We start from the raw sequence: 23,911 nt of genomic DNA on the forward strand, positions 1-23,911 counted from the left end.
TCTGATTATAGTAATCACTCGTTGGAGGAAATATTATAGGTTATGTATTTACGTATATTGTCGTACTTAAATATATAACCTGTAAGTATATTGTCGTACTTTACAAATTACGTACGAACGCTACGTTGAATCTGAGTATTCAGATGATGAGGAAATGGAGTTACATGAACATATTGCGTTAATGAAAAGAAAACGTAGGCCTAAAATTAAAGCCAGAAATGTCTGAAAATCACAGGGAAAATTTGGACACTGGTTTCGGTTTGAATTATGATACGTTTAGGCATTATTTCAGGTTGAATTGACCACAGTTTTTGCCATTCATGATATAATAGAGGATTCTTTGCTATATTCTGATCAAAATTACGTAAACTGTTAAGACATATAGATACATTATTTCAAATGTTTAATCAATACTATTAAATCTCATCAAAATAAAATATAGCCCTATTTATTTTCAGATAATCTGATATTTGTCTCCAGATATCTTCTTTAAGTTTCGTGTTTTTATATTGTTCATCCCGTGTATCATATAAATAGGCCTACAGGTGACATCGTACAAGTTCGATAAGTTTCTGACTGCAATTATCCGCCATCTTTCCTCATTTTCAAATAAAAACAATACAATTCATCGCCACCTGTGATATCTTTTTCTACATTCAATTGTCATAAAGAGTATAAATGTCAAACATCTTTGATAAATGTGTCAAGAAAATTCGCTGAGCTATCGATTCCAGTGAGAAACTCGCGCGAGTCGAACGAGAATCTCTTCCAGTGTGTGGACGTCCATTTGAATCCATGTTATGAATTTTTTTAATTTTCTCGCAACACATTGCTTGCTGGCGAAAACTCTTCAAGTGTGTTACGGGCCTAATTGAGCATTGTTTGTGATAAGCTATTTTTTATTTATTTCGTTTTTTTTTTAATTTTTTCAAGTTTGTAATATTTCACGATATTTTAGAAATGTAACTACGAAATATGGTCATTAAAAAAATAAAATAAAACAATAAAAATATAAGAGATGCCACCTTCACAGGCTACAGTTGTACCGAAGATTAGCAATATGCTCTTACAGTCTTCTATTACATGCAAAAATACTTGCAGTTATCATATATACCCTGTATTGATTATCTGTGATGGACAGGACTGGAGTTAAAAGCTGGAAGAATTGCGCATACGATGTGCTCCACTTACCTCAGCTTCATGTTTGATGTGATCAAACTGAATTGACACTGCAGTTTTCTCAAATACCTCTTCTGATTTGATATCACAACTGTAGTCCATGCATTCCGTTTTTGTAAAGGTCGGGCACAGATTGAATAATTTAACATCCTGGAGAACAGAGATATCAAAAATGAGCAATTCTTGTTAGCTGTTACGTCTGCACTGTGGTACTGCATACCCATGCGCGGGACAGACGTCTGATTCATGCTACATTATTTCATAATGACATGAAAGTGAAAGATGGAATAACCACATACGTATAAAAACACGCGAAACAAATTAAGAAGGTTACATATCTAGATAAATAAAATGAGTTAGTTTTGGTAAGGAATAATATAATTTTAGTTTTGTTTCTGGCTTGACTTATTTTAATGTTAACCCAGAAGTATGTCTGTTAACACATTTTAATATTTTACTGGAGAACGTTTTCGCCCATTTTGGGCATCTTCAGACCTTAAAGATACATAATTGCATAATACATATTGAAATTCTACAAACAATTAATGGAAGTTTATAAATACGCTTGAAACATTTTCCAAAAAGGTACACTAAAAATACAGCAACAAAAGGTAGTTGTATGAAAAATATGCATATTTAATGTCATATTATAATCATTCATGACAGCTAGAGATCGCGAACGAGTAATTATATTGTATCAATAAACTGTATAATGACTCAAAGGTGAATGCTTGTTTAACAATAAGACTCTTAGGTTAAATGTGCATATTTTAACAAAAAGTCACATGAAAATATTACATATCAAAATTCAAAATCATCAAAAAGGTCAGAAAGGTGTAAGGGGTCCTATTTGACTGTTATATTGGAGTTGGTGTAAATAGAAAGGATGTGGATTGAAGGCGAAAGGTTTGGAATTACAAAATGAATGTTAAATGTAGTTTATATAAACTTAAGTGACGCTGTGATAATCTATTAAACAAATATGTTGTGAATATGCACTATTGTGAAGGTTGCAATATTAAATAAAGCCAAATTGTTACAAGTATGTATCGTTATGATGGATATTATCAATTGTTATTGTCAAGGTCATATTGCCGTAGAAGATTAATAGATTAATAGTATATGACAAAATATCATTATGTTGCGGTCGTATATAACTTCATAAAAGTTGAGAAGTATATTAAAACCACATGTTAAAATCAATTAAAAGTCTTTTCTTTCTTTAGTAGGTTATTTTACGACGCTTTATCAACATCTAGGTTATTTAGCGTCTGAATGAGATGAAGGTGATATTGCAGGTGAAATGAGTCCGGGGTCCAGCACCGAAAGTTATCCAGCATTTGCTCATATTGGGTTGAGGGAAACCCCCGGAAAAAACCTGAACCAGGTAACTTGCCCTGACCGGGAATCGAACCCGGGCCACCTAGTTTCGCGGCTAGACGTGCTAACTGTTACTCCACTGGTGTGGACAGTTAAAAGTCAAGGATTAATGATGATTAACATAGTATCATTGTAAGTTGTTGAACCTTTACTAATAATGAAGTTGACGTAAAAAAGTGCATCAAATATTGAATCGATGAAGTCAAGATTGTGAATGGTGTCATGTAGAATCTTCAATAATATTGATTATAGACTAACGAGGAGCGTAATATGTAGGCCTAGAAGTAGTAAGGAAATATTCTGTGAAGAAGAAAAACTATTATGAAATTTTGGAAAAGATGGAAGTTTGAAAATTTTTTTTTTTATGTATACTTACAACAGCAGTTGAAGGTGTATGGAACAGATGTGTTGTGGCATGAAGACGACGGCAGACTAAATGAGCGGGAAGGTTCAGTTGTATGATGTCGTGTTACTACGCATTAACTGATTTTAACACGTGATTTTAATATACTTCTCAACTTTTATGAAGTTATTTACGACCGCAACATAATGATATTTTGTCATATACTATTAATCTATTAATATTCGATACACAACGAACTTCTACGCCAATATGAGATTGACAATAACAACTTGATATTGTCCATCACAACGATACATACTTGTAACAATTTGACTTTATTTAATATTGCAACCTTCACAATAGTGCATATTTACAACATATTTGTGTAATAGATTATCACAGCGTCACTTAAGTTTATATAAACTACATTTAACATTCATTTTGTAATTCCAAACCTTTCGCCTTCAATCCACATCCTTTCTATTTACACCAACTCCAATACAACAGTCAACTAGGACCCCTTACACCTTTCTGACCTTTTTGATGATTTTTAATTTTGGTATGTAATATTTTCATGTTACTTTTTGTTAATATATGCACATTTAACCTAAGAGTCTTATTGTTAGACAAGTATTCACCTTTGAGTCATTATACAGTTTACTGATTCAATATAATAACTCGTTCGCGATCTCTAGCTGTTATGAGTGATTATAATATAACATTAAATATGCATATTTATCATACAACTACCTTTTATTGCTGTATTTAGTGTACCTTTTTAGAAAATGTTTCAGTGTATTTCTAAACTTCCATTAATTGTTTGTAGAATTTCAATACGTATTATGCAATTATGTGCAGATATCTTTATGGTCTGAAGATGCCCAAAATGGGCGAAAACGTTCACAAGTAAAATATTAAAATGTGTTAGCAAATATACTTCTGGGTTAACATTAAAATAAGTCAAGACGGAAACAAAACTAAAGTTCTATTATTTAATTATAATTCGACTTATTTGACAGCTTTATTAAAATGAATTCAAAATTCTAATTTAGTTTTGGTAAGGTCGGGGGTCAGTGACAGCTTATGTCTGGTTTGTTCAGTCTTTTGGTATGCCTTTCAGATAACATACGTATTTTTGGTGTATAGACAGAAAGCAAGTTTTTCGTATAGGAAAAGGGTCAGTGACAGGTTAGGTTTCGTTTGTTCAGGCTTTTCTATGCCTTGCATATACGATTTTTGACTGACAATTACAGAGATAGATTTGATCTGGCCGAGTGTGTAAGAAAAGAAGTTTTTCTGCGTGGGATAGGTTGGATGGGTTTATAGCTTTTACAGTGATCACATCCTGTCTCTAGAGAATGGTGTGCTACAATTCTAATGGCGAAGTGCATCAACATCGGTTAAAAACGCAGTAATCATAGATTACGAAACGACGGTTAAACAGTAACCGTGGTTAAAATGTAATTTCTGTGCACCATTCATAATCACCGATTACTTAAACATAGTTAGCTGACACTTCATTTAACCAGAACAAAGTCTATGATGGTACACTGTTTCTACAAAATGACTAAAGGAAAGCATTCATACCACAGCAAAGATAATAGTCAACATCTAAAAACGACTGCGCTCACTCTGTTCTATATCGAAGTGAACATGTCCTACATTTTCGCGTTGCATTTGTTTGCCTTTGGGCGCTGTTATATTTGCGAGTTGCATTTCTTTGTTTTTCATTGCTGTTAGGTTAAAATCGTACAAAATAGAAAATTGAATGCAAAAATGATTATATCCCAATGTGAGGTTAAGTATCGATAGACTTACTTAATAGATTTAAATATATTATATAATAAAGAAGGAATATCCATAAAGGAAAAGGATGCAGAAGATTAGTAGAAATGTGTGTACGACCCAAGATCCCATTTACACCAGGTTACTGTTCATTATCCTAAGATCCATCCATAACCTCTCTTTGTTGAGCCAGTGACAGAGAAAGAGTTATTCAAGTATTCCCTCTTAAAATACAGAAAATAACAGTTACATAGAATCTTAACATAAGGAGCTGATCAACAGAAGAAATATGACTTTTTGAGTTATTGCAATTGAGCCATTTGTAGATTTTGATAAACAAAATCCCTCCTGAAATTTTCTGTCACCTAATTCCTCGTAAAGATTCTCTCTTTCCACTAAAGAAACTTCACGCTCACGCTCTATCCATATAATTCAAGTACTGTACAATAATAATCGTCTTCGAAGTAAACATCTGTGGCTCTGGCCGCCATTTTGCTTTACTTAATCTACTAATCACTGGTTATCTCCTTTAACCGCTCGAAAATGGCCGGTTAGAAATTACTGTGGTTAACCTTCTATTTAAGTCGTAACTGAGGTCGATCCACTGTAAAAATGCTTAACCAGAGGTTAGATGACAATTTTAACTGGTGGTTACACTAACCGACGTTGATGAACGTGGGCATAAGGTTATTTCTAAGTACATTTTTATCTCCGGTGCGTGAGGTGTACCAGGATCGAAATTCACCTTTGCTAAAGGCTTCTTGTCTTCTATGTCCGTGTTACCACTTGTCTGTATTGCCAATGGGTCGACATCAGGTTCCATCTTGATCACATCCATCACGACTGAAAAAGCAGATTAAACAACAGATATTCGTTTGTAGACAGTAAGTTGCTTCGAATGTGCTATTAACCACTTGCTATAACCCAATCATTATGTGTAAGGAGTGGATTCCTATGTAATTAAATATTTTTCTTGCGTGTGATAAAACACAATTAACAAAGTTAAAAATGTCGAATATCAAGATTCAAGTTTAAAACCCGAACTTTATTTCACATAAAAACACATATTTTCACAAAACAATTATGTAAATACATATTTTCAGGAAATCTATTATAAACACATAAATCTTGGAGTTTTTTTTTTTACTTAAACAATTTTTTACAAGAACTTTTAAATATTTTAAAACTAAATCAAATATATCACTCAGAAATACGTTATCTTTTTTTAAGAAGTCTTGGTTGCTTCGTGTTTCTATGGGCTGTGTGGTGTATCCGTGATCCATTTTTGTAATAGTGTCGCCTCAAGTTCTGAGAACTGCTAGGCAGCATATCAGTGTTATTATATGAGAATAAATTAAATCGACAAGAAGAGATTTTGCAACACATAATTAGGAATGTTTATTGTTGCTGAAGATGATTTCATTCCCGCTTTGTTTGTGAAACACAACCGATAAGAGCTCGGGTATAAACATTATTTAATTTAAACAAATCTCTCGCCTCTCGTTCATGCCTATGAAGTGAGGAAATACATCTTGTTGCGATTTACCGTTATCGGACCCTAAGCATAAGCTGCGTATTGTAGATGTGGTGGCGTCGCTATAGGAAGCTTTTCTCTGACATTGTCAGTCAGTAGCTAGAAACATTATTTTACATTAAGACGTGTGTATATTAGCCTCTTAAGATGCCTAAAATCAAATCGAGTTTAAGATCGCGTCTTCAGCATATGTAGATGAATTTAAAAACATTTTTACTACAGACGGAAAAGAGTTATTTTGCCAACCATGTGGTAAATCAGTAAGTGCAGATCAGAGCTCTCAGGTAACCCAACATTTGTCTGGAAACAAGCATATTGCCGCTGCTTCACGTGTGCATTCACGGCAAAACAGTGAATATAAAAAAATGTGTAAAGTTGCTCAAGTGTTGAAGGACCTGTGATGTGGAAAGATCGTTTTCACAGTATAAGTCATTGTTCAGAGATAATCGGCATGCATTTGTGATGGAGAATTTGGAGATGACGTTTGTTGTTCACTGCAATTCTCGGACAACTACTAGCAACTGATACTCAAGTGTGATTGGTGAGTACCTAATAACATTTTTTTTTCAAGCTAAGTAAGGTATTTTTATCATATTTAAAATTTTTTTTTTTTTCATTTTTAGCAAATATTTTCGTACTTTTCAGCACATAAAAAATAAATGTATTTAAATTTTTTAGCAAATAAAAATCCGCCCCTAATTATGTGCTATGGAAAGTATGGCACATCTTCGCTATTAGTGGCTAGGTGTTCATTAAAACGATTATGTTCACTGTTGTTCCATATCTCTGTATGTCTGTTTGTGGTATATATTCGGTAATTTGCTAGGAGACGTCGTGGCACATAGGCCAGTTTTACACTAATCCTAAACATCTTATTAAATTATGAACAAGTTCTGAATTATAACCTAAAATAAGACACTTCCCCGACACTTATTCATAATAAGGTGAAACGAGCAACGTATCTTGCATTTTTGATCCAGGAATACTTCATTTAACCATGGTCTACATGCAGCGATGTCTCCTAGCAAATTACCATATATTCTTAATACTATTTTTTTTAAATTGGGGTCTTAATACTAAATAATATTTTCATAATGTTTCAATTATTTTCTTCACATTACGCATAATTTCGCTAATTATATACAAAGACTGTGCCAGTTACTTATGCCACTTTTCAATTCGTTTGTGTTTTGTTAATTAAAAATGTTTTCGTTTCTATCTTCACCTCCTCTTTTTGTTCTACTTTCTCTCTGTCTACCTCACACACACATGCCCTGTTCCCTTGTCTTTCTCTTTCACCTTCATTTTTCTCCTTCCCCATCTCTTTCGTGATCTTTTCACTTAACACATTCTATCTTCTAATTTACAACAATATTACATTATACTTAATTTTAATAATTACACATTCTTGCCGAGAGGTAGGCTCGAACTGATGAAATTGACCTCACTAACAGCACCAACGAATAGGGATTATATAGAATGGACACTGAGCGAAATTTTCTGTTCCGTTTTTCTGTGCACATGCGCTCCGTCGGCGTTTAGTTCCACTTTAAAGCGCTAGAAGTTGGTGTTATCGAGCACAAGCTAGAGTTCCTTGATAATAATGGAATATAAGAGTTGAGACACAGGATCCAAACATCGCTTACCTTATTGCATAATGCAGTAATGGTTTTGCTGCCAATAAATTCAAGTTAACAGTTTCTCCTTATTTCTCAGTGAAAAACTAACTGTAACACATTGAAACGTGTTCCTGTCAGTGAAGCTTTATAGTTTATAGTGGCAGTGCATAGTATTTGAACAGTGAAATGTTTTTGAAGTGTTAGTGAAATCAGGATAGAATCAGTGAAATGTGTCGTAGTTCCATTGCAGTGAGTGAGTTGACAGCGAAATGAGTGTAATGTTGAAAGGTACTTGTGCAGATATGAACATATCATACTCGTGGGTTTTAGTTCGATCTTAGTTTTAAGATACAAATTAGATTTATTTCAAATGTTATTTTAAGTGATCGTTTCATTTAATTTAGTATATTCCCTGTTGTTGTTGTTGTTGTTGTTGTTGTTGTTGTTGTTGTTGTTGTTGTTGTTGTTGTTGTTGTTGTTGTTGTTGTTGTTGTTGTTGTTGTTGTTGTTGTTGTTGTTGTTGTTGTTGTTGTTGTTGTTGTTGTTGTTGTTGTTGTTGTTGTTGTTGTTGTTGTTGTTGTTGTTGTTGTTGTTGTTGTTGTTGTTGTTGTTGTTGTTGTTGTTGTTGTTGTTGTTGTTGTTGTTGTTGTTGTTGTTGTTGTTGTTGTTGTTGTTGTTGTTGTTGTTGTTGTTGTTGTTGTTGTTGTTGTTGTTGTTGTTGTTGTTGTTGTTGTTGTTGTTGTTGTTGTTGTTGTTGTTGTTGTTGTTGTTGTTGTTGTTGTTGTTGTTGTTGTTGTTGTTGTTGTTGTTGTTGTTGTTGTTGTTGTTGTTGTTGTTGTTGTTGTTGTTGTTGTTGTTGTTGTTGTTGTTGTTGTTGTTGTTGTTGTTGTTGTTGTTGTTGTTGTTGTTGTTGTTGTTGTTGTTGTTGTTGTTGTTGTTGTTGTTGTTGTTGTTGTTGTTGTTGTTGTTGTTGTTGTTGTTGTTGTTGTTGTTGTTGTTGTTGTTGTTGTTGTTGTTGTTGTTGTTGTTGTTGTTGTTGTTGTTGTTGTTGTTGTTGTTGTTGTTGTTGTTGTTGTTGTTGTTGTTGTTGTTGTTGTTGTTGTTGTTGTTGTTGTTGTTGTTGTTGTTGTTGTTGTTGTTGTTGTTGTTGTTGTTGTTGTTGTTGTTGTTGTTGTTGTTGTTGTTGTTGTTGTTGTTGTTGTTGTTGTTGTTGTTGTTGTTGTTGTTGTTGTTGTTGTTGTTGTTGTTGTTGTTGTTGTTGTTGTTGTTGTTGTTGTTGTTGTTGTTGTTGTTGTTGTTGTTAATTATTGTTAGTATTAATTATTAGTATTATTATTAATTGTATTTTTAATTAATAAGTTTATTATTGCCATTATTGAGTGTAATTAGTCACCACTGCCACCGGGTATATACCCACTGCAGTGTGAATAAATACATACATACATACATACATACATACGTAATAATAATTTTTATGTTTTATATATACTAAATTATATTATAAAGCAATACAATACATTATAAATTTACGTATAAAAATCGTTTAATATTTGTATACAATATATAGTAGATATATGCTTTTACTTCTCATATGAGTATCGTTTTTCCATTTTCAGTGGTATCAAATCACTACATTACTTAATTATTATTGATGGAGGTCAACTTATCAACTCTCATTATGAAGAACTCTATAGTCTAGACCAGCGGTGATCAAAACGCGAACGGCTGTGATTACACACGAGACACAGCCTAAGAAGAACGAGGGAGAAGTACTTTGCATGGAAACTACAACCAGTGATGGTTCGTGCACATGTTGAACTGAACATTCTATGACTCATTTCCTGTCTATCTCTAGGCAGAATCAAGCATCTGAATATCTTTATTGCAAGGAAAACAAATCATTCTATATTAATTCAATTATTTGTTGTGCATCTTTCTGAAGAGAAAAGAAAGTCCGCCTGAATATTACACACGCAATTCTCAACTGCGCTGTTTTTTCATCCGTAACGCGGAACCTGCCTTTTTGTTTAATACAGTAAATATAACTTGTGAAAACAACTGTTGACGTAAGTACTGTAGCAGAAAAATGCGCTAAATTCTTAGCAGCAAACGTTTTAAGCATAGGATAATGGAGTTTAATACTTTGCTCCATTCTTATAATGCATAGACCCTATAATATTGAATCAGTTGTTCCATAATATTAGGTTATTATTAAATGAATAACTAGTAAATAACTGATAATTATTAGCTTAAAATTGATATGTAGCCTATACTTCGTTCCACAGTGCCTGACAGGAGATGTAAACATTGCCGCCAGAAGAGGATGGAAGTATAATTGCTCTCTCCACGCTTGCCCTGAATTTGGGAGGGGGTAAAACGCTTCAAACCGGCAAACTTCAAGATAAACGCAGAATGAGACCAATGCCATTGGTTCAGTAGCAATTTTATACTTTCCTCCTCCTGTGCCGGCATAATTGCATAATTTGTTTTACGTAGAAGGTTGCACACATTCGTCATTATATACCGGCTTGTAAAGGATTGCCCGTATTTTTCTTAATTTTTATGTGGCACAGTTTTTGTACATAATTACCATAATTTCTCCCCATTTTTCATGTTGTGTACCGTAACTGAATATCCACAAAATGTTCGTATAAATTATGTGCAAGAGGTTGATGAATCGATGTAGTTTAAGACCTTATGTTACGTTTATAATGAACTTGAAATAAAATATATTCTTACAAATTCCTGTATATTGTTATCACAAAGAATAAACATACTTAATTACGTGTATTTTCGACGTTCAGTGATAAATACTTGCTACGTCCGATATGAGTATAACTCCGTTTTTAAATGACACTTCTATAAGTTGAGCATGTATAGCGATCAAGATTGCAGTGATTTCTGATATTGTAAAGCATAAACAAATAATACAGCCTCGATGACACTTTAGGGATGGGAGATTATTCGAAAACAACAGATACTTAAAAATTAATTTAACCTGAAAGCAATAAACCGTTAAAAAATAACCGGCTAATCGCTTATTATTTTTGTTACGTTTTAAATGTCAGGAAATTAGCCAGGAAAACAAATTGGAAAGTTATTTACAATAGAAATCAAAGAACTATTTGCAATCAACCGTAAACCGACGAGAAGATGGTTATAAGAATGCCATTAAGTGCTGAAGATCATCAATGATATCTCTAAACAAAACACACAAAATAATAAGAAGTTATCAAATTACATTTATTTAATTACTTCAATCACATCAGCACAAACTGCACAATTTTTACAATAATAGTATTGATTATGATACATTTCGACGACAGGCAATCTATTCTCCTATAATCAATAAAAACGGAAATCAAAGTTTCTCGCCGTATGGGCAGAGAACATCTACGACAGTGTCAATCACAGAAGTCCAGCTGTGAAAATGATCGCTATTGGGAAGCTAGAGACCTTCGAGAATAAAAATGGGACTATGATATAAAATATCAATAACCTCTGTCATTTAAAAATCTTTCTCACCGTTTAAAATGCTCCAATACCCGCAGATATTATATATGATATTACAAGCGAATCAGAGAAAGCCTGCAATTAAGCTAGGCATATAATATTAACATTGATTCCAAGTAGAATTTCATTTTGCCATCCATGGACACATGAAGTAAGCAAAGAAATAATTCCATATCCCATCTAAAAAAAGTAGGAATGGCCTAAGAGACAATTTGTATGCGGGTTGATTACATAAAGAAGAAAATAATGAAAAGTAACTTTGTTCGACTGATATTAAATTTCAGATGGTCTAAACTTAAAGTACATTTGATTTGGTGTATATTTGAAAAAAAAATTACCGGTCCTCCGGTTATTGAGGAAAATAACCGGTTATCAGTTTAAACCGGAAAGCAAAAATAACCGGTAATTAACTGGTTACCCGCATGAAAGTAACCGGTAACTTTCGACCATCCTTATCATACTTCTCAAGTAGTTTGAATTCAAGTGAATTGATTCGATGAACTTCAAAAGTGTGAACAATGTTTCAAGTTACGTTCCAGTCAAGTAGCAGCTTCAGTCCAAGTCCCAAGTGAAACTGAATCAATACTTAATTCCCTTGTACTTTTCACTTGACTTGAAAGGACATTTGAAACAACTTAAAGAATATGAACGTCACTTGAATTCAAAGGGAAAGCGCGCAAATACGAATTCACATCAATTTTAAGAGCGGTAAATTAATAGATTATTGTTACTTATGTTGTACTGGAATATAAAAATAATAGGAAACGATAAGTAGGATAATGACAAAGTATTGGAGTTTCTGGAGTTGTATGGACCTCACGAAGGCCTCTGGAATATAGAGACTAAAGTAACGTGACAGAAATGCAAGGGAAGATGCTAAAAAAGAGTTAATTGAAGAATAGAATAGTAAAGATTTTTAACGTGAGGTACCGGTACGAAATAAAATTACATTAAGATAGAAAGGATTAAGAAGAGTATTTCTTGAAGGGATGACATTTATCGGCCGAAACTGGCATGGTTCAATCTAGCAGGCTGATAGATTTTTTTTTTTTTTTTTTGGAACTACAACAGCTTCAAGAAAATTATTTTTATTGTAAAGTGATGTAAACAGACACGTATAAATACTGTTTAAAAACACAAGTGTTCTTAATTTTGATAACTTCTTTGTTTCATTGAATCTTACGTAATACATTTCTCTGTAACGTCTAACTTCAGTTTCCGTAAAAGAAAAAAAGAATCGATAGTTATCGTGTGGCATTTACGGCAGGCTTATATTTTGATCGAATATTATAGCAGTAGTTGGCATCACGAGACCTTTTACAATGTTGTAATAGAAATATAACATTTATTGTTTAGTCCACTGTCCTAAGACGGTTGGAACCTCGTGAAGTGACACGAATAAGGCATCACTCATGAGGCAACTAAGCCAAGACATACTGGGGTAGAATTGCTGTAAGATATTACACTAATCAGACTTCAGATGTATACAAACAATTGTTCTTCCTCTGACACATATCATCAAGTCAGATGTAACCTATTGCCTGATAAGTCAGCAAGAACCTCATTCAGAAACTTAACAGATCATTAAAAATTTCTGTTAATAAGCATTTTAGAGAGCTGGGGTAAGTTTCAGAAGTTAGCTTGCCACATACCACCATCATCCGTTGAGAAAATCCACATCTAAAAAAATTTGTTACATACTCCCTTCATCCACATAGCCCTTAAACTACGTATGAATGGAATCTCATTTAAATTCACCTGCTATATTCAAGCCGATATTAGTAGATATCAGGTAACGAAGTCATGGGTTTTCAAGTGAATATATTCGTAAACATAATTAGAAGATATAAGTTCCAAGAATTAATAATAAATTATTGAGTTTGATGAAAATAGCGTTGACTATGTTCCGATGATTTCGGAAGGGAAAATCTGCTACTTCACTACCTTATTACTGAAATCAGAAAACAAAGAATCGCCAGCCTTCGTCCAGTGTATATGCAAGACATAATAAAAGCCTATAATCTAACCTAACCTAACACAGATTCACATATTCAAGGCCTAACAAAAGCCTAAACTATCTTAACCCAATATGTCACAGATTGGTATATGCAAGGCATAGTTTTAGTGTACAGTAGTGGCAAAAATACCGGACCAACCCTTGTAGGTGATTTCAGAGTCACAGATTCAAATTTTGCTAGTCACAAAACACATCCATCTTGTATAATTAATTGTAACAATGAAGTTTATTGCATTTGTTCGATTCTTACCGTCTTTTGTTATCCTTCAGTGCCTCAAATTTACAGACGAAAAAACTTTGAGAGTTTTATTTTCATCTGGCATCAATATTACATTTCCACCTCTATTCGGCAAAGATAACTGCGTATTTTTACATTAAATAGTAGTACATACCTCTGGCTTCACTATCCATATTGAAATTACCACAGTTTGACACAATACACAGAACAGGATTCTTTTGTATCAGCTACAAGGGTCGGTCCGTACCACTTCTGTACACTAGCGTGTCCCCAAGGTCATGTTGTTATTACGTCACAGAGGAGACAGCTGAAGGTGTGAAAGCAGAGTACGAGGAACAAACTCAGCGCTACTTTTGCCTTCAGTTTCATCAAGATACTTACTTACTGGCTTTTAAGGAACCCGGAGGTTCATTGCCGCCCTCACATAAGCCCGCCATTGGTCCCTATCATGAGCAAAATTAATCCAGTCTCTACCATCATATCCCACCTCCCTCAAATCCATTTTAATATTATCCTCCCATCTACGTCTCGGCCTCCCCAAATGTCTTTTCTCCTCTCGCTTTCCAACTAACACTCTATATGCATTTCTGGATTCGACCATACGTGCTACATGCCCTGCCCATCTCAAACGTCTGGATTTAATGTTCCTAATTATGTCAGGTGAAGAATACAATGCGTGCAGTTCTGCGTTGTGTAACTTTCTCCATTCTCCTGTAACTTCAACCCACTTAGCCCCAAATATTTTCCTAAGAACCTTATTCTCAAAAACCCTCAATCTCTGTTCCTCTCTCAAAGTGAGAGTCCAAGTTTCACATGCATACAGAACAACCGGTAATATAACTGTTTTATAAATTCTGACTTTCAGATTTTTTGACAGCAGACTAGTTGATAAAAGCTTCTCAACTGAATAATAACACGCATTTTCCATATTTATTTATCTTATTGGGTTATTTTACGACGCTGTATCAACATCTAGGTTATTTAGCGTCTGAATGATATGAAGGTGATAATGCCGGTGAAATGAGTCCGGGGTCCAGCACCGAAAGTTACCCAGCATTTGCTCGTATTGGGTTGAGGGAAAACCCCGGAAAAAACCTCAACCAGGTAACTTGCCCCGACCGGGATTCGAACCCGGGCCACCTGGTTTCGCAGCCAGACGCGCTGACCGTTACTCCACAGGTGTGGACCTTCCATATTTATTCTGCATTTAATTTCCTCCCGAGTGTCATTTATATTTGTTACTGTTGCTCCAAGATATTTGAATTTTTCCATCTCTTCGAAGGATAAATCTCCAAATTTTATAGTTCCATTTCGTACAATATTCTGATCACGCGACATAAACATATAATTAGTCTTTTCGGGATTTACTTCCAACCCAATCTCTTTACTTGCTTCAAGTAGAATTTCCGCGTTTTCCCTAATCGTTTGTGGATTTTCTCCTAACATATTCACGTCATCCGCATAGACAAGAAGCCGATGTAACCCGTTCAATTCCAAACCCTCTGTGTTATCCTGAACTTTCCTAATGGCATATTCTAGAGCGAAGTTAAAAAGTAAAGGTGATAGTGCATCTCCTTGCTTTAGTCCGCAGTGAATTGGAAAAGCATCAGATAGAAACTGGCCTATACGGACTCTGCTGTAACTTTCACTAAGACACATTTTAATTAATCGAACTAGTTTCTTGGGAATACCAAATTCAATAAGAATATTATATAAAACTTCTCACTTAACCGAGTCATACGCCTTTTTGAAATCTATGAATAACTGATGTAGTGTACCCTTATACTCCCATTTTTCTCCAATATCTGTCGAATACAAAAAATCTGATCAATAGTCGATCTATTACGCCTAAAACCACATTGATGATCCCCAATAATTTCATCTACATATGGAGTTAATCTTCCCAAAAGGAAATTCGACAAAATTTTGTACCACGTCAACAAAAGTGATATTCCTCGAAAGTTACCACAGTTAGTCTTGTCCTCCTTCTTAAAAATAGGCACGATTATGGACTTCTTCCATTGTTCTGGTAAAATTTCCTTTTCCCAAATTGCAAGTACAAGTTTATAGATTTCGCTAGATAATACGCTTCCACCCTCTTGTATTAATTCTGCTGGAATTTGATCAATACCTGGAGACTTGTATTTTTTCAGATTTTCTATTGCAATTTCGACTTCTGAAAGCGTGGGTTCTGGTATAAATGGCTCAGCAGTTTGTATTTCAATTTCGTCCCGATCATTTCTACTTAGCCTATGTACATTTAGTAGTTGAGTTTCATTAAGACACAGAGCATTAATTAAATTTAAATTAAATAAAGAGATTGATTAAAAATTAATTCAAGACAGTAATAACAGAATTGACAAATACTACGTACCTAGTTACAGGAATTATTCTTTTGTAATTGGAAAAGTAGTAAAAGAATTGCTCAACGCTCAAATACAGGAGACATAAATAATTTCAATGTCATATGTTAACATTATAATCTAACATTTCGAACGAAGAAGAGCCAGAAAACATGATTAGATTTTATGCTAACTTGATAGTAAATATTAAAACGTCAAATACTTATGAGATGAAAAATAATGTAGACATTAAACGGGCAGAAATAGGTCCAAGATTAATGCATAAAAACAAATACGTTTGGGTACTATTTTTCTATGAAGGTTATTTAAAAATCCGGTATCATTGATAAGATTACGTAGCATCGAAAGAAATAATGATCGATATGCATATTGATGAAATTATACCGAATACTCATTTTAAATTGTACGACAATGAGGTTATAGTTACTTACCATTTAAACTAATAGACACATCAGACACTGTAATAATTTATCTTTAAACTTGTAAGATGTTGTCCTCTGTGGTCTTGATATTGCTGTAACATCCGTTGCATTTGAACCGTAGGATGAAACCAGCTGGCTCAAAATTATAACATGTTTAGCATACATTCTTACAGGAAAAAAACAGTGTTTGAGAGGTTATTTTAGTAGGTTATTTTACGACGCTTTATCAACATCTTAGTTATTTAGCGTCCGAAAGTTACCCTGCAGAAATTTTGGACCCAAAATATATAATGAATTAATTAGAGCTTACCATGAGCTAAGTACACTTAACACACATAGATTTAAGAAACAAATCAGACTGAATTATTTAATTGTTTAACCTAATTGAGTTAAAAATTGATACTCTAATATTTATGTACTTTTGTATTTTCTATTTGTATATAGACCCTATTATTACATGCTGTATTATTATATTAATGTTATTGTGCTCAATGAACTCTCTTAATTTTGTGATATATTTTGTATAACTGATATGAACTGCGCCCGAGCACGAGCTTCTGCTCCTTTGGGGCTGCAATGCCTAATGTAACTAAAGTGTAAAGTATTAAATAAATAAATAAATAAATTGGGAAATAAATAAATTTGCTCATATTGGGTTGACGACTTGGTATAGGTCAATTTCTGTCAGATGCATTTCCAATTCACTGTGGGCTAAAGCAAGGAGATGCACTACCACCTTTACTTTTTAACTTTGCTCTAGAGTATGCCATTAGGAAAGTCCAGGATAACAGACAGGGTTTGGAAATGAACGAGTTACATCAGCTTCTTGTCTATGCAGATGACGTGAATATGTTAGGAGAAAATCCACAAACGATTAGGGAAAACAGGGGAATTTTACTGGAAGCAAGTAAAGAATTAGGTTTGGAAGTAAATCCTGAAAAGACAAAGTATATGATTATGTCTCGTGACGGGAATATTATGCGAAATGGAAATATAAAAATTGGAAATTTATCTATCGAAGAGGTGGAGAAGTTCAAATATCTTGGAGCAACAGTAACAAATATAAATTATACTCGGGAGGAAATTAAACACAGAATAAATATGGGAAATGCCTGTTATTATTCGATTGAGAAGCTTTTATCATCCAGTCTACTGTCAAAAAATCTGAAAGTTAGAATTTATAGAACAGTTATATTACCGGTTGTTCTTTATGGTTGTGAAACTTGGACTCTCACTTTGAGAGAGGAACATAGGTTAAGGGTATTTGAGAGTAAGGTGCTCAGGAAAATATTTGGGGCTAAGAGGGATGAAGTTACAGGAGAATGGAGAAAGTTACAGAACACAGAACTGCACGCATTGTATTCTTCACCTGACATAATTAGGAACATTAAATCTAGACGTTTGAGATGGGCAGGGCATGTAGCACGTATGGGCGATTCCAGAAATGCATATAGTGTTAGTTGGGAGGCCAGAGGGAAAAATACCTCTAGGGAGGCCGAGACGTAGATGGGAAGATAATATAAAAATGGATTTGAGGGAGGTGGGATATGATGATAGAGAATGGATTAATCTTGCTCAGGATAGGGACCGATGGCGGGCTTATGTGAGGGCGGCAATGAATCTCCGGGATCCTTAAAAGCAAGTAAGTAAGTAAGTAAGTTTGGTTGAGGATAAACCCCGGAAAAAATCTCTACCAGGTAACTTGTCCCGACCGGGAATCGAACCCGGGCCTAGTTTCGCGGCCAGATGTGCTGTTACATCATAGGTTTGGATCATTTCAGAGGTCCATGCTTATATTTATAATATGTAAAAGGACACATCTTATGATTTCTTTATTTTAGTTCGTTATTTTACGATGATTTATCAACTACTAAAGTTATCAGCGTGTGTGATGAAGGTGATAATTCCAGCGAAATGAGTCCAGGATCCAGTGCCGAAAATTACTGAGCATTTGCTCTGGTTGGGTTGTGGAAAAAGCCTGGAATTATCTCAACCAGATAACTTGTAAATTTTACGAGCGGGAAAAACACTTTTCGCAAATGCCGCATTTCAATGATTTCTAATAAGTATGTCGGTGTATCAGTACATATGCGTCTTCAGAGTCACGGAGTATAAGAAACAGTATCCTGAAACATAGCATTTAATGTTTTCCGGTAATATGCTGAAGTTCGTTCCATTCAGAACATTCGATTTTGAGGTACACTTTCCACAAATCTAGAATTTTAATGTTTTTTCGCCGTTATGCCTACGTTCATGACTATTTAGGTATCGCGACTGGGAGAAACATTTTCCACAAATATTACATATGAATGGCTTTTCGTCAGAATGCTGGGTTTGATGGTTTTTGAGGTGGCTAGACTGGAAGAAACATTTTCCACAAACATTACATTTGAATGGCTTTTCGCCAGTGTGTTGTAGTTCATGGTTTTTGAGGTAGTGAGACCGGGAGAAACATTTTCCACAAACATTGCATTTGAATGGTTTTTCGTCAGTATGCTGAAGTTGATGACTTTTTAGGTAGCGAGACTGGGAGAAACATTTTCCACAAACATTGCATTCGAATGGCTTTTCGCCAGTATGATGGGACTCATGGTTTTTAAGATGGCGAGCCTGGGAGAAATATTTTCCACAAATATTGCATTTGAATGGTTTTTCATCAGTATGCTGTGGAATATGATTTTTGAGGTATCGAGACTGGGAGAAACACTTTCCACAAACATTGCATTTAAATGGTTTTTCGCCGGTATGATGAGGTTCATGGATTTTGAGGGAGCGAGACTCTGAGAAACACTTTCCACACACGTGGCACTTGAATGGTTTTTCGCCAGTATGTTGGCGTGCATGGATTTTGAGGTACCGAGACTGGGTGAAGCACTGTCCGCAAACACTACATTTGAATGGTTTCTCGCCAGTATGGTGCCGATTATGTACTTTCAGATGTTCAGACTGCAAGAAACACTTACCACATACTTCGCATTGGAATGGTTTCTCGGAAGAGTGGTAACGTTTATGATTCCTGAGGTGGGCCGACTGCGAAAAACATTTCCCACATATATTGCACTTGAATGGCTTCTCGCCTGTGTGGAGACGAGCATGGATTTTCAGACTTCCAGATTCCCAGAAACGTTTTCCACATTCATCGCATTTAAATAATTTCTCTCCCGAGTGTTTCAAAATGTGCTTTTTCAAAGTCACCAAATGCCGAAAACGATTCTTACAGATATCGCATTTGAATGGTTTGTCGTCGAAATGCAGGCGTTCATGGATTTTTAGGAGTGAAGATTGGGAAAAACACTTTCCACACACCTCGCATTTGAAAATCTTCTCAGCTGTATGCCTGAGGATATGCCTTCTCAGATATACCAACTTCGAAAAAGTCTTTTCACAGATATCACATTTGAATTTTTCGTTATCGGTGTCAGTTCCCAATTGACATATCGAAGGCAAGGACTCTGGCGAATCCAAGCTACAAACATTACATTTGTTTGAAATGTCGCCTGTTTCACTGTGAACTGAACGAGTTGTGTTGCTGGAAGATTGTGTCTTCAAGTTGTCTTCACTTTTGAATAGTTTCTCACAATTACAATTTTCTACAGAACATTCGTATGCAGGTAACTCGTGCAAAACAGATTTTTTCGAACTATCATGAATAGCCACAAGTTCTTCGTCCGCAATACCGTCCAATAGAGATGACACAGTACTGTTATCAGTAACTGAAATCCTAGGATGAAAATATGCTGTCAGTGTACACTACAAGTACATTAAATAATTATCCACAGCAACATGAGAATGTACAGGTAGGAACATTTACGGTCTTACTAATAAAAACTCTATATACAGACGTTTAACTCTCTTATACCTATACAAAGAGTAGCTCGTTTATAAGTCGTGTGTAAATTCCTTACTAATAATCACTACATACGTCGTGTATAACAGTATAACTATTACACAGCTATGTCATAGTTTCGTCATTACTTCGTTACGAAACGTAATAGAATATCTGAGGTTCTCTATTGCATCCGGTAGAGCGCTCTAGTGTGGGCGTGTTACGTATCGAAAGTACAACTGGCTCTAATCGATTACCACACTATACTTCGGTCAAAGAGTACAAGCTAATTATTATTCTGTGCTCTTTGGTTTGTTCTTCTGTGGTTGCAAAGTAACCATCATCACAAAATGACAGTCGATACGAACAGCTGTTAGAGGGGCGGCCGTTTTTTCTTTATATGTAACGCTTAAACAAGGTGTTTCGTGTATGTAACTACTGCAAAGCAATTCCCATTGTATAGTTACAGCCTGTTTATACATCCATTGCTTAAGCATGGTTTATTAGTAACGTTTTCTGTCCCAATTCTGCGTAAGTCTCGTATAAAAACTATACGTGGTTTATTAGTAAGACTGTTAAAGGCTAAGGCCCGGTTGACACGAGCGGATGAAAGACGGACGGAAGGATTTGAGGTGGACAGTCGCCATAGATGCTAATCACGGTGCAGTACTAGTGTACTTCGAAATGCAATTATTGATAAGGAAAGTAAAGATGAAGACATTGAGTACATCCAATAGTCCTTTATTACAAGGGACTATTCATGTGTTGTTTAACTAGTTGCGCAAGGAGGAATCAGTTTATTTTAATTAACTTCAAAATGACATTTCCCAGCTTCGATGAACTTCATTACATCATACTCTGAAAAATGGCTTCAGAAAGAATATATTAACGTAAGACTGGCTATACCTCCAATAGAATGCTTTCTGTAACATCTATGCCAATAGTTGTATGCATTTAATTGTTGAAATGAATAAGTAATAAGTGTATTTAATTTCGTATTCATTTTGGAGAAAATTTATCACTGTACGTATATTACTGGTACTTTAGTAGATGGGGATTAGAGGGAATTATCAATAATAAATAGAGTTTACTGGAATGAAATGTGTTTAGGTTACCGTTTCTTTTATTTTCAGAAATTGAAATGTTATGACATCACTTTTTATTAAAAAGTACAAAGAGAAATTAATGAAGTAAACGGTAAATGTCATAAATTAAAATAATTTTGTATTATTGTATAGGTTTATGCGAGAAATGTTTGACAAGGACTATTTATTAACACATTTCCTTTCTGCGTCAGAATGTTCCATGAAATTGAGAAATAGTGCACAAATTTCATACCATGCTGAACATTTTTTGTTTCTGTCCTTGTACTCTTCATTTTGAATGTCCTAAATATATAGACTTTTCTCATTCTCGATCACATCAACGTCAACTTTCTCTACATCTATATCACTCATCGAAGACAATCACAATGTGCAATGTACCACTACAAGTAAAAAAAAAAATTGCAACAGCCAGTACTACAATACATGTGTGATATGTCGACTGTGACTCAAGCAGACGTCACAGAGGGTTTTTCTCGGGATACTCCCGATTCCTTCTATCATTCCACCAACACTCTCCACTTTCCCCTCATCTATCATCTGCAATAATAAAAGAACTTACGGATTTCCGATGCTGATATAGGAAGGGTTTGGGGCTCAGATAAGATGCCTGTCTCTCAGCTGACGATGACAGGAAGGGCTTGGAACTCCGGACCCTGAGACTTATCAGGCTACTTGCCCGTGAAATGGGACCTAGCTCTATTAGGGACTGATGCAGGATGGCCCACCTGTCAGCATCAGATTCACGAATGTCACTCAGGTCACCTGTCAGATTTGGACAATCGTCGCATATATAATCTTTTCGCTGTAAGAAAAATCCTAATATAGACAATAGCACGAGACTGAAGTGAGGCTTCATTGGCCGCTGTTTGGTGCCATAGATTCTCAGTACGTGTTCCCGCCTACTGTTGTACATTCTGTTTCATGTTAAACATTTCCCGTCACTCGTCAAGTAGGCCTAACCTCACTACTATGCATTCGTTTGCTTAGGAAACATTTACTTTATAATTACTGTAATTAAAACTCACATAACTAATTATGTACATTTAAGACTATTTGTTTTTCTTCGCTCTTGAGAGGGTTTCTACTCTTACATTTAATAACCACACACACCGAGGATGCAGAAGCCATACGTGCTTACGTGAACAACTACGAGCTCAAGTGACGCCAGCTTGTTACAAAAACAGACTACTTTGGTATTACTGTTTGTATTCATCCGCGTTCATAGTACATAACAAAATATAAAAGTAGCTTTTCTTTTACATATCGTTTTACATATGAGTGAAGTTATATGTTTCATAGTATTAAACAACTAGAATTCAATTTGTTATTTTCACATAATACAAGATGATAGTTTCCAAATACGGACTATATTTTCCTGCATCGTGAGAGTGTTTCGACTGTGAGACAATCACGGGTATGACAGCCACGTGCTTATGTTTACATTAGGATTTTTCTTACAGCGAAAACAGTATAGGCCTACAGACACACAAATGGCCAAAGAATACCCAAGGTATCGAGTCCTGCTCTCGTAAAAGCCAAAATATGTCGTCTGGACACTCGCCGCCAAACTGCCGCGTCCGCTCGTGTGATTGATGCAATATAATTCAATAGTCCATAGCGAACTTTCGGCCACCATGTGCCGTCTGTTCCGCAGATATTCCGCTCGTGTGAACCGGGGCTAAAAGTCAGTAATATATAGGATGAACCATAAGCAAAGACACTAATTTCAAGGGTTATTATTTATTCCATGATATATTTCAAATAAAAAGTTTAATACAATTCTGCTCATATCTGCCAATTTACGAGATGAAAATTGTTTTACATGAAACATTTCATAGAGTGTTTTAGAAAATCCATTCATTTCATTCCCAACATGCTCAGTCGATTTAAGAGAGGAGTGTATTATGATAATAAAAGGACATCATTTTATTTTTAGTAACATTTCTAATATTAACCTGGCTATAGCCTACCTTTGGCTTAAAGGTTGTGAACCGGAAACACCGTTTGCTGCCCCTTTCCACGACTGCAGTTCGATGATACTGGCGTAAGATACAAACAAATCACTTTACTAGGAAAAGGAGGGATGAAAGTAGTTCATCTATATACGCAAAGTAGGAAATATTGCGATTTTGAGTTTGATAATTTTCATTAGGTTTTCCTTCAATCAAAATACAGTAAAGTATTAACAATAAGTGTTTTTACTCTCGAACTGAGCTGTTCGTTCGGACGTATTCATTATGCAGTGTATATTATACTGTCTACAGCACATTAGCGTACAATATAGAGAATGAAGTTAAATTGAAGAATAATCATAATATGGATATTTGAACACATATTTGAAAATGATGGCCGTTCATTTCTATACAGGTTTCAGTTCTTTTTTGCATATTATCGCACATAGACATACCTTATTCCAATTACCAGTTTCGTCTTTCCTACAAGTAACTCTTGTTGAAATAATTCTGCACCTACTCTATAAAAGAGTACCTTACGTACTGTAAATTCAATCTTCATTTCTGCCCGATCCGAAAAGATAAAATTATTCAGACATGCTATTTACTGTCCGTCCAAGTGGTTATGTCGCAG

At 34.9% G+C, this 23,911-nt stretch overlaps 1 protein-coding gene across 7 annotated transcripts in view; it reads right to left on the minus strand.

Moving 5' to 3' along the window:
* The window catches only part of LOC138691987 (zinc finger protein ZFP2-like), a 51,291-nt gene that overhangs the window by 9,616 nt on the left and 17,764 nt on the right, over nucleotides 1-23,911 (minus strand). For 3 of the 7 annotated variants that reach the window (XM_069814700.1, XM_069814697.1, XM_069814698.1), the window contains 2 exons: nucleotides 5,433-5,530; nucleotides 1,192-1,329 (listed from right to left, as the gene is read on the minus strand). In XM_069814700.1, the coding sequence (XP_069670801.1) occupies nucleotides 1,192-1,329; nucleotides 5,433-5,525 (231 nt within the window). In that variant the 5' untranslated portion in view covers nucleotides 5,526-5,530. Of the gene's footprint in view, nucleotides 1-1,191; nucleotides 1,330-5,432; nucleotides 5,531-10,617; nucleotides 11,055-16,402; nucleotides 20,115-23,911 lie in introns of those variants that run through there. The other 4 variants (XM_069814702.1, XM_069814695.1, XM_069814701.1 and 1 more) reach the window with 3 other exon arrangements.

The sequence above is a fragment of the Periplaneta americana genome, chromosome 16, assembly GCF_040183065.1.
Source record: "Periplaneta americana isolate PAMFEO1 chromosome 16, P.americana_PAMFEO1_priV1, whole genome shotgun sequence".
Classification (NCBI taxonomy): Eukaryota; Metazoa; Arthropoda; class Insecta; order Blattodea; family Blattidae; genus Periplaneta; species Periplaneta americana.